The sequence below is a fragment of the Crinia signifera genome, chromosome 5 (genome assembly GCF_055691185.1).
Source record: "Crinia signifera chromosome 5, ASM5569118v1, whole genome shotgun sequence".
NCBI lineage: Eukaryota > Metazoa > Chordata > Amphibia > Anura > Myobatrachidae > Crinia > Crinia signifera.
In genome coordinates, this window is record NC_139221.1 from 148753728 (window position 1) to 148765515 (window position 11788).

The window sequence follows — 11788 nt, forward strand, 5'->3', positions numbered from 1 at the left end:
GCACACAAACTGCTTTCTCACCTATTAAGTTGCTCTGCACATGTGCTGACACAAACTAATTAGCTGGGAAAAGTTGGATATGAACATGTGAATGGCCATGGAGAGGGTTACACATGGGAAACTTCTACCACACTTCAAGAAATGCACAAAAATACCCTGGTCAGTAAGTACACATAAATGTATTATTTGTTTCACACAAGAAATTACACATACTGTACAACAATTGTGTTGTAATTGGGAAAATAAATTTATTTGCTGTTCAGCATCACAGCTTATTTGCCACTTTAATGTCATAAATAAAAATAAAATATAAAATATACACAAAAATAACAATCAGCCAGAACAAGAGGTTGCATATCTCCAAACATGTGTTACCCTGCAAATGCAATGGTGAAAGAAATGTGGACACCAGTATATGAACTGCAACAACCAGGGTGAATACTAAGCATGATACACACCACCAAAAATTTATCCTGCATTTCTAGAGGTCAAAAAAAGAACTTTACTGCCCATGGCACGAAAATGGATCGATGGCCAACTCAGGAAGTGGATGTCCAGTGCAATTTAAACATTTGGGGTCCAACCACAGAGGAAGTGAACCAGGTGTCATTATTTTGGCCCTTTTTTCCCCTTTTTAGATGGGGCCTTGGGGACAGGGGCCTTTGGCTCTGATGGCTTGCGCCGTCTTCCCCTACTGGACACAGGAGGGTCAGCAGAGGTGGAAGGTTGGGGAGCAGCTTGGGGTGGCCCAGCAGATGGGGGATTGTCCCTTAGGGACCTGGCGGTGGTCAGCAGCTCCACCAGAATGTCATTCCGGCGGCTGATTTGCTGGACAATGCTTTGCATGCCAGCCGCGAGAGTGTCATTCATGCGGTTTAAGGCCTCACACTGCTGGCTGTTTGTGGCCTTCCAATCTGCCAGAAATTCCACAACCTGCTGCTGACAGACCGCAGCCTCCTCCCCTTGCTGCTCAATCCTCTCCAGCATCACCATCCACCTGGCATCCCATGTGTCCTGTGGCTTGGGGTGGCGTGTTGGTGGAGGCTGGACCACTTGCTCCACCTGTGGCTCTGCAGAGGAAGATGCTGCCGGTTCATCCTGTGTTTCTGCTTCTTCTAGTATAATAATTGAAAACAATGTCACCATCACATACACACAAAAACCTATCTTACCAAATACAATGCATTACTGTGACTTACCATCAAAAGCAGCATTAAAGACCTCCACCGGGAGCTCACTATCCATATTGGATATCCCCCTTACCTCGGCCTCATCAATAACATCCAAGGCATCCTGCTCCAGGGGGGTATATTCCAAATTATCTGGCATAGGCCCCCTCCCGGTGGACATGCTGTGGTTGAACCGGTCAGTCATCTTCCTCTTCAGTGTAGTTTTGAAGTCTGACCACCTACAAGTTCAAAAATACAAATGACAACAGAGTCAATGCGCCACCTAAGACTGGAAAACCATACACAGTACGTTGCTTTTCTCTCATCCAATGCACTTTCAAAATCCCTTCTTTATGGCTCACTGTGGGCCTTATTCTGGTTCGTGCGGCTGGGCCGTACGCGTACGTTCCGGGGCTTTTATTGATATGCGCATGCGTACCATCTCCAATGCGCAGGCGCGACCACTCCACAACGCTCACGGACGGGTCTTTCCGTGCGAAAAAACCTGTACGCGAGAGTACGGTCATTGGGGGCGGCATAGGGGCGTGTTGAGGGGAACGGCCGAAATAATGAGGGAAAATGGGCATAAACATGGGCGTACACGGGGGTGTGCACCAAAAATGAACGGTGCTACTACCGCTCGATCAGCTAGAGCACCGTTTATTTCGGACACAAAAAAGGTGGCCGCCAACCGCCATCTCAGACCACCCCTACAGATACCGCATGACAGCGGACGCCTGGGTCTGCTAATTTACGCTGATTACTACTCAAACACATACACCTGAATGTAATAAGCAATGCTGCAGTCTATTAACCCCTTCCTGACAGAGCCAGTTTTTGCGTTCCTGACAGAGCCCTTTTTTTCAAATCTGACATGTCTCACTTAAGTGGGTATAACTTTTTTTTGCTTTTACTTATCCCAGTGATTTTGAGATTGTTTTCTCGTGACACATTGTACTTCAAATTAGTGGTAAATTTGGGTCGATACAGTCTGTGTTTTTTTGTGAAAAATACCAAAATATCGTGAAAAAATGGAAAATTTAGCGATTTGCAAAATGTTAAATTTTCTGCTTGTGAGACAAATAATCTTACCACTCAAAATAGTGAATAACTAACATAGGCCATATGTCTACTTTATGTTGACATCATTATTTCAACTTCCTTTTAATTTTTTGGGACACTAGGAGGCTTACAATATGAATAGCAAATTCTCAAATTTTCAAGAAAATTTCAAACACTGATTTTTTTAGGGACCAGTTCAGTTCTGATGTAACTTTGAGGGACTTGTATGTGAGACACCCCCATAAATGATGCCATTTCAAAAACTGCACCCCTCACAGTATTCAAAACAGCATTTTGGAAGTTTGTTAACCCTTTAGGTGTTTCACAGGAATTAAAACAAAGTGCAGGTGAAATTTCAAAATTTCTTTTTTTTTGCAGATTTGCAATTTTAATACATTTTTATAAGGAACACAGTACATTTTACTAGAGAAATGTGACTAAAAATTGATTCCCCCAATTCTTTTGTTTTCATAAATATCCTATATGTGGCCCTAGTGTGCACGGTGACCAAACCACAGGCTTCATAATAGAAGGAGCACCTACTTGATTTTGGAGCCTCCTTTTTATGAGATTATTTTTTAGGCACCATGTAGGTTTCAAGGCACCATAAGATGCTAAAAGTTAGGAACCCCCCCACAAGTGACCCCATTTTGCAAACTACACCCCTCAGGGAATTCATCTAGGGGTATAGTGTACATTTCAAACCCCCAGGGGTTTCACCAATTGTGGTACAACTGGGCAGTGAAAATGAAAAATTATTTTTTTTACACAAAAATGCAGTTCTGGCTCCAAATTTGTCATTTTCAGAAGGTATGAAGGAGACAAAGCACCCCAAAATCTGTGCCCCAATTTCTCCCGAGTACGGCAATGCCTCACATGTGACCAAAAAATACCAGTTGGGTGCATGGCAGGACTCAGAAGGGAAGGAGTGATTTTTGGATTTTGCAGCTCAGATTCTGGTGGAATTTTGGTGGGTGCTATGTCGCATTAGCAAGACCCCCCAAGCACCAATACAGTGGAACCCCCCCACAAGTCACCCCATTTTGAAAACTACACCCCTCAGGGAATTCATCTAGGGGTATAGTGTACATTTCAAACCCCCAGGGGTTTCACCAATTTTGATACAAGTGGGCAGTGAAAATGAAAAATTACATTTTTTTACACAAAAATGCAGTTCTGGCTCAAAATTTTTCATTTTCAGAAGGTATGAAGGAGAAAAAGCACCCCAAAATCTGTGCCCCAATTTCTCCCGAGTACGGCAATGCCTCACATGTGACCAAAAAATACCAGTTGGGTGCATGGCAGGACTCAGAAGGGAAGGAGTGATTTTTGGATTTTGCAGCACAGATTCTGGTGGAATGAATGGTGGGTGCTATGTTGCACCAATACAGTGGAACCCCCCCACAAGTCACCCCATTTTGCAAAGTACACCCCTCAGGGAATTCATCTAGGGGTATAGTGTACATTTCAAACCCCCAGGGGTTTCACCAATTTTGATACAAGTGGGCAGTGAAAATGAAAAATTACATTTTTTTACACAAAAATGCAGTTCTGGCTCAAAATTTTTCATTTTCAGAAGGTATGAAGGAGAAAAAGCACCCCAAAATATGTGCCCCAATTTCTCCCGAGTACGGCAATGCCTCACATGTGACCAAAAAATACCAGTTGGGTGCATGGCAGGACTCAGAACGGAAGGAGTGATTTTTGGATTTTGCGGCTCAGATTCTGGTGGAATTTTGGTGGGTGCTATGTCGCATTAGCAAGACCCCCCAAGCACCAATACAGTGGAACCCCCCCACAAGTCACCCCATTTTGAAAACTACACCCCTCAGGGAATTCATCTAGGGGTATAGTGTACATTTCAAACCCCCAGGGGTTTCACCAATTTTGATACAAGTGGGCAGTGAACATGAAAAATTACATTTTTTACACAAAAATGCAGTTCTGGCTCAAAATTTTTCATTTTCAGAAGGTATGAAGGAGAAAAAGCACCCCAAAATCTGTGCCCCAATTTCTCCCGAGTACGGCAATGCCTCACATGTGACCAAAAAATACCAGTTGGGTGCATGGCAGGACTCAAAAGGGAAGGAGTGATTTTTGGATTTTGCAGCTCAGATTCTGGTGGAATTTTGGTGGGTGCTATGTCGCATTAGCAAGACCCCCCAAGCACCAATACAGTGGAACCCCCCCACAAGTCACCCCATTTTGAAAACTACACCCCTCAGGGAATTCATCTAGGGGTATAGTGTACATTTCAAACCCCCAGGGGTTTCACCAATTTTGATACAAGTGGGCAGTGAAAATGAAAAATTACATTTTTTTACACAAAAATGCAGTTCTGGCTCAAAATTTTTCATTTTCAGAAGGTATGAAGGAGAAAAAGCACCCCAAAATATGTGCCCCAATTTCTCCCGAGTACGGCAATGCCTCACATGTGACCAAAAAATACCAGTTGGGTGCATGGCAGGACTCAGAACGGAAGGAGTGATTTTTGGATTTTGCGGCTCAGATTCTGGTGGAATTTTGGTGGGTGCTATGTCGCATTAGCAAGACCCCCCAAGCACCAATACAGTGGAACCCCCCCACAAGTCACCCCATTTTGAAAACTACACCCCTCAGGGAATTCATCTAGGGGTATAGTGTACATTTCAAACCCCCAGGGGTTTCACCAATTTTGATACAAGTGGGCAGTGAACATGAAAAATTACATTTTTTACACAAAAATGCAGTTCTGGCTCAAAATTTTTCATTTTCAGAAGGTATGAAGGAGAAAAAGCACCCCAAAATCTGTGCCCCAATTTCTCCCGAGTACGGCAATGCCTCACATGTGACCAAAAAATACCAGTTGGGTGCATGGCAGGACTCAAAAGGGAAGGAGTGATTTTTGGATTTTGCAGCTCAGATTCTGGTGGAATTTTGGTGGGTGCTATGTCGCATTAGCAAGACCCCCCAAGCACCAATACAGTGGAACCCCCCCACAAGTGACCCCATTTTGCAAACTACACCCCTCAGGGAATTCATCTAGGGGTATAGTGTACATTTCAAACCCCCAGGGGTTTCACCAATTTTGATACAAGTGGGCAGTGAAAAAGAAAAATTACATTTTTTACACAAAAATGCAGTTCTGGCTCAAAATTTTTCATTTTCAGAAGGTATGAAGGAGAAAAAGCACCCCAAAATCTGTGCCCCAATTTCTCCCGAGTACGGCAATGCCTCACATGTGACCAAAAAATACCAGTTGGGTGCATGGCAGGACTCAAAAGGGAAGGAGTGATTTTTGGATTTTGCAGCTCAGATTCTGGTGGAATTTTGGTGGGTGCTATGTCGCATTAGCAAGACCCCCCAAGCACCAATACAGTGGAACCCCCCCACAAGTGACCCCATTTTGCAAACTACACCCCTCAGGGAATTCATCTAGGGGTATAGTGTACATTTCAAACCCCCAGGGGTTTCACCAATTTTGATACAAGTGGGCAGTGAAAAAGAAAAATTACATTTTTTACACAAAAATGCAGTTCTGGCTCAAAATTTTTCATTTTCAGAAGGTATGAAGGAGAAAAAGCACCCCAAAATCTGTGCCCCAATTTCTCCCGAGTACGGCAATGCCTCACATGTGACCAAAAAATACCAGTTGGGTGCATGGCAGGACTCAGAAGGGAAGGAGTGATTTTTGGATTTTGCAGCACATATTCTGGTGGAATGAATGGTGGGTGCTATGTTGCACCAATACAGTGGAACCCCCCCACAAGTCACCCCATTTTGCAAACTACACCCCTCAGGGAATTCATCTAGGGGTATAGTGTACATTTAAAACCCCCAGGGGTTTCACCAATTTTGATACAAGTGGGCAGTGAAAATGAAAAATTACATTTTTTTACACAAAAATGCAGTTCTGGCTCAAAATTTTTCATTTTCAGAAGGAATGAAGGAGACAAAGCACCCCAAAATCTGTGCCCCAATTTCTCCCGAGTACGGCAATGCCTCATGTGTGACCAAAAAGTGGCAGGACTCAGAAGGGAAGGAGTGATATTTGGATTTTGCAGCACAAATTCTGGTGGAATGATGGTGGGTGCTATGTCGCATTAGCAAGACCCCCAAAGCACCAATACAGTGGAACCCCCCCACAAGTGACCCCATTTTGCAAACTACACCCCTCAGGGAATTCATCTAGGGGTATAGTGTACATTTCAAACGCCCAGGGGTTTCACCAATTTTGATACAAGTGGGCAGTGAACATGAAAAATTACATTTTTTTACACAAAAATGCAGTTCTGGCTCAAAATTTTTCATTTTCACAAGGAATGAAGGAGACAAAGCACCCCAAAATATGTGCCCCAATTTCTCCCGAGTACGGCAATGCCTCACATGTGACCAAAAAATACCAGTTGGGTGCATGGCAGGACTCAGAAGGGAAGGAGTGATTTTTGGATTTTGCGGCTCAGATTCTGGTGGAATGAATGGTGGGTGCTATGTGGCATTAGCAAGACCCCCGAAGCACGGTGAAATTATGAACCTAATATTCCATAGATGTGTGGTATATTTTAAAACACTCCTTTATACATAGGCCGGGTTTGTCGGGGCAAGTGTCACACTGGAAAATAGTTTGCTTTCTTATTCCCTTTTTATAGCAAACTTTGCACCTTTTTTGTGTCCTGCCCTTTTTTCCAGTGGAGGGGATTTCATCAGGAAAATGCTGCCCTGGTACAATACGGGGGCCAGTACTAGAAGTACTGGGGCCCTCTGCCTGCTGGTTCCCAAATATTAGGCCCTTTATGACTTCCTCTTGAAAGTGCATAAATGTCCCCCTCTGGCCGGTAGAACGGAATAGCACGTAAGCGTTATACAGTGCCATCTGGATGATATACACGGCCACCTTCTTGTACCAGATTTTTGTTTTCCGCAGGGCACTGTACGGCTTCAGTACCTGATCTGAAAGATCCACTCCGCCCATGTACCTATTGTAATCCAGGATACAATTAGGTTTGGAGGTGTGGGTACTGGTACCTCGTACAGGGACGGAGGTGGTACTGTCTCCGTGAATTGTTGTCAGTATAAGGACATCCCTCTTGTCCTTATATTTGACCAACAACATATTTTCGGTGCATATTCCCCTGCTTTCACCCCTTCTCATTACTTGGGCAATGTGCGTTTTTGGGAGGCCTCTTTGGTTCTTGCGCACAGTACCGCAAGCTGCTGTACCTCTTGAACCAAGGGCCTTAAACAGGGGGATGCTGGTGTAAAAGTTATCCACATAGAGGTGATAACCTTTATCCAGGAAGGGGTGCACTAAATCCCAGACAATTTTCCCACTAACACCTACGAGGGAGGGGGGGCATTCTGGCGGTTCAATTCTTGAATCCTTCCCTTCATAAACCCTAAACCTGTGGGTGTACCCTGAGGTGCTTTCACACAGTTTGTACATTTTTATGCCATACCTTGCCCTCTTACTGGGAAGGTACTGGCGGAATTTAACCCTTCCTTTAAAATGTATAAGGGACTCGTCGATACAAATAAATTTTTCAGGGATGTACACCTCTTCAAATTTGGCACTGAAATGATCAATGACCGGCCTGACTTTGAATAGCCGGTCAAAGGTGGGATCATCTCTGGGTGGGCACTGTGCAATATCGGTGTAATGTATAAATTTAAGAATTGTCTCAAATCGAGTCCGGGGCATGGCCATACGGTAAAATGGAGTACTGTACAGAACATCTGTACTCCAATATTGCCTAATTTCTGGCTTTTTTACTATGCCCATATGAAACACCAGACCCCAAAACGTCATCATCTCTACTGCATCTACAGGGGTCCACCTAGCAAATGATGACGTGGGGTTTTGAGCAATAAACTGCTGGGCATATAAATTAGTTTGGTCCACCATTAAATTTATAAAATCATCAGAGAAAAATAATTTGAAAAAGTCAATTTCTCTGAGACCTGTGGAATCAAATTGGATTCCTGGCATGGCCAAAAACTCAGGAACCTGGGGCTCAAAATTGTCTGGTGGTGGGGTCCATACGAGATCAATTATTGGGGGGGGGGGTCTCAGCTGCTCTACGGGGGCGTCTTTGAGGGGGTCCCTCATCACCAGAGGAGGAAGAGGAGCTTAAGGCGAATCCTTCAAATTCCCCGCTTGCATCACTGGCTGTGTCAGAGTCAGAAGCAAGCAGGGCATATGCCTCCTCCGCTGAATACATTCTCCTGGATGACTGGGAGGACATTTGGGAGGACATTTGGGAGGACATTTGGGATGCCATTTTTATTTTTGTGTTACTGGTAGTGAAATGTTTCAACACGTGTATAGTGTAGGGGGGGGTACAAACTTTATTTCAATCCGGGGGGTATGTAGTGTGTAGTGTGTATGTGGTGCAGAAAAAAAAAAATTACTTTATACCAATAAAAAAAAAAAAAATGAAGGGGTTAAAAATAAAAAATTTAAGGGGTTAAAAAAAAAAAAAGGTCCTGCGCCAAAAATTGAGCACAGATGTTGGTCAGTAACGTCTGTCACTGAACAGCGCTCAAAGGCAACAGGAATTTGATCAAAAAAAAAAAAATATAGATCAACCCTGTACCGAAAAAGATGATCAGTGATGTACGTCACTGATCAGCGCACAGCGGCCACAGGACACCCACAAAATCACAGTGTGTGTAAAAAAAAAATTAAAAAAAGACCCCACAGCACACACACAAAAAAAAAAAAGGTGATCAGTGATGCGACACTGATTACCAGTGAGGTGCAGCAGGTGCACAACCTTTGGTGCAACTGACAGGTATATATAAAAAAAAAAAAACCTCTGTACCCCCAAAAAAGTTGCTGATCACCTCAGATATAGTGATCAGCACAAAAGGCGGGGGCAGCAGACAAAAAATTTAGCACTCTCTATCACTCTCTGTCACTATCTCTCTCTATCTCTCTATCTCTCACTATCTATCACTCTATGACACTGCAGCAGCAGCACTGACAGGTATATCTATATATAAAAAAAAACCTGCGCCCCCAAAAAGTTGCTGATCAGTTAATTTATACTGATCAGCACAAAAGGAGGGGGCAGCAGTCAGTTATATCAAAAATATATAGCACAATCTGTCACTATCTCTCTCTATCTCTCTCTCTCTATCTCTCTATAACTATCACACTGCAGCAGCACAAAATATAGCACTCTGTCACTAGGCCTCTCTATCTATCTCTCTCTCTCTATCTCTCTCTATCTATAACTATATCACACTGCAGCAGCACAAAATATAGCACTCTCTGACACTATCTCTCTCTATCTCTCTCTATCTCTCTATAACTATCACACTGCAGCAGCACAAAATATAGCACTCTGTCACTAGGCCTCTCTATCTATCTCTCTCTCTCTATCTCTCTCTATCTCTCTATCTATCTCTCTATCTAGCTAGTACACTGCAGCAGCACAATTTCACAGGAAGGCACAAGTAGCAACAGGATCCAGGAAGCAGTGATGAAGCAGCGATCAGCACTCTCTGACACTATCTCTCTCTCTATCTCTCTCTATCTCTCTCTATCTCTCTCTATCTCTCTCTATCTCTCTATCTCTCTATCTCTCTATCTATCTCTCTATCTCTCTATCTATCTAGCTAGTACACTGCAGCAGCACAATTTCACAGGAAGGCACAAGTAGTAACAGGATCCAGGAAGCAGTGATGAAGCAGCGATCAGGTAAGTATGGAGCAAGCTATGGAGCAAGGTTCTGGTCAGTATGGCGGCAGGGAGGTACGGTGACCGCACTGCACGCTATTCCAGACCGGAATGGCGTCTGCAGTGCAGTCACCGTTAGTTTAAATCCCCCTCCTTGGCTGTGATTGGTCCGTCGGTCCGACGAACCAATCACGGCCTTTGGGGGCGGGCGGGGTGCGGTGGGGTGACACCAGTGTCACCCTCACACCCCGCGGTGATTGGTGCTGTACTTTACAGCACCAATCACCTCTGATCCCGTGTCACCGGCGAACGTTATTCGCCGGTGACACAGGAAAACGCTGTAATTGGCTGTTCACACTGAACAGCCAATCACAGCGATCGCCGACGGGGGGGCGGCATCGCAGCCCCCCCTGGGCATGCACGGACATGTCTGCTGTCAGGGACAGCAGACATGTTGAAACTGTCACCGCGTCTATAGACGCGGTGACAGTTAAATGCCATGACGTACATTTACGCCATGTGTCGGGAAGTACTTCCCGACCATGACGTAAATGTACGTCAAATGTCGGGAAGGGGTTAAGTCCAAACCATTATTTCACTACCTGCAAGCCACACACAGCACTCAAACACCTTGGAAGCTTATCTTTCTATACTTCTCTACATTTAAAGGTTTGTTTAATTTAAGGTAAGAATCTTTTTAAGACCTGCTTATATATGCTAAGGTAGGTATTTGGTAAACATTTATACACATTCACTACGTGTTTTCATAGACTTTACACAGTAGCACACTCAATCTACACAAGTCGACATGTGTCAATGTGTTCACTCTAATACAAACATAGGTTTTGTATTTATTATACAAATACATAAACCACATCTAACACCTACAAAGGATGTTTCAGCAATGTTTTAAGCCCATGCCCACTATTTTGCACACAATCTTAGTATAGTACCCAAAATACAGAACTGTACCACTTTCTGATCTGCTATGAATTGGATTTTACTACACTCTGGATGTAAGATGCCACCAATTACATTATTGCAATCACATCTCTCTAACAAAGGATTCCTACATCTGCTTGTGACACTGTGAAATCATATATATTTAAATAGTTAAACATGTTTGTTCACAAGCAATTTTATCATGTTTGGCCGATTCACACATCTTTAATATACCTGTACCAACACATGACTGGTTTTTTAGGGAGGACACATATGCATTCCTACACAAATGTCCCTTTTGACCCTTGTTTGTCTACCTCACCCACTCCATGAGGAAATCATTGTTCTGGACCTGCTTTTACCTACTAATGTAGGAGCTACCTCACCTGCACACAAACTGCTTTCTCACCTATTAAGTTGCTCTGCACATGTGCTGACACAAACTAATTAGCTGGGAAAAGTTGGATATGAACATGTGAATGGCCATGGAGAGGGTTACACATGGGAAACTTCTACCACACTTCAAGAAATGCACAAAAATACCCTGGTCAGTAAGTACACATAAATGTATTATTTGTTTTACACAAGAAATTACACATACAACAATTGTGTTGTAATTGGGAAAATAAATTTATTTGCTGTTCAGCATCACAGCTTATTTGCCACTTTAATGTCATAAATAAAAATAAAATATAAAATATACACAATAATAAAAATCAGCCAGAACAAGAGGTTGCATATCTCCAAACATGTGTTACCCTGCAAATGCAATGGTGAAAGAAATGTGGACACCAGAATACGAACTGCAACAACCAGGGTGAATACTAAGCATGATACACACCACCAAAAATTTATCCTGCATTTCTAGAGGTCAAAAAAAGAACTTTACTGCCCATGGCACGAAAATGGATCGATGGCCAACTCAGGAAGTGGATGTCCAGTGCAATTTAAACAT

At 43.4% G+C, this 11788-nt stretch overlaps 1 protein-coding gene across 1 annotated transcript; it reads right to left on the reverse strand.

Moving 5' to 3' along the window:
• Positions 1 to 267: 267 nt before the first annotated feature.
• On the reverse strand, positions 268 to 1349 carry LOC146079570 (uncharacterized). The gene is made up of 2 exons (XM_083186293.1): positions 1200 to 1349; positions 268 to 1115 (listed from the first exon to the last, which is right to left on the reverse strand). The coding sequence occupies exons 1-2, from the start codon at positions 1327 to 1329 to the stop codon at positions 610 to 612; spliced, it is 636 nt and encodes a 211-aa protein (XP_083042419.1). The 5' UTR covers positions 1330 to 1349; the 3' UTR covers positions 268 to 609.
• Positions 1350 to 11788: the final 10439 nt, after the last annotated feature.

Coding starts and splice junctions, on each gene's coding strand:
- LOC146079570 (XM_083186293.1), bottom strand. CDS start 1,329: ATGCCAGATAATTTGGAATATACCCCCCTGGAGCAGGATGCCTTGGAT. Junction 1,116..1,199: donor CTTTAATGCTGCTTTTGATG/GTAAGTCACAGT, acceptor TTATTATACTAG/AAGAAGCAGAAACACAGGAT.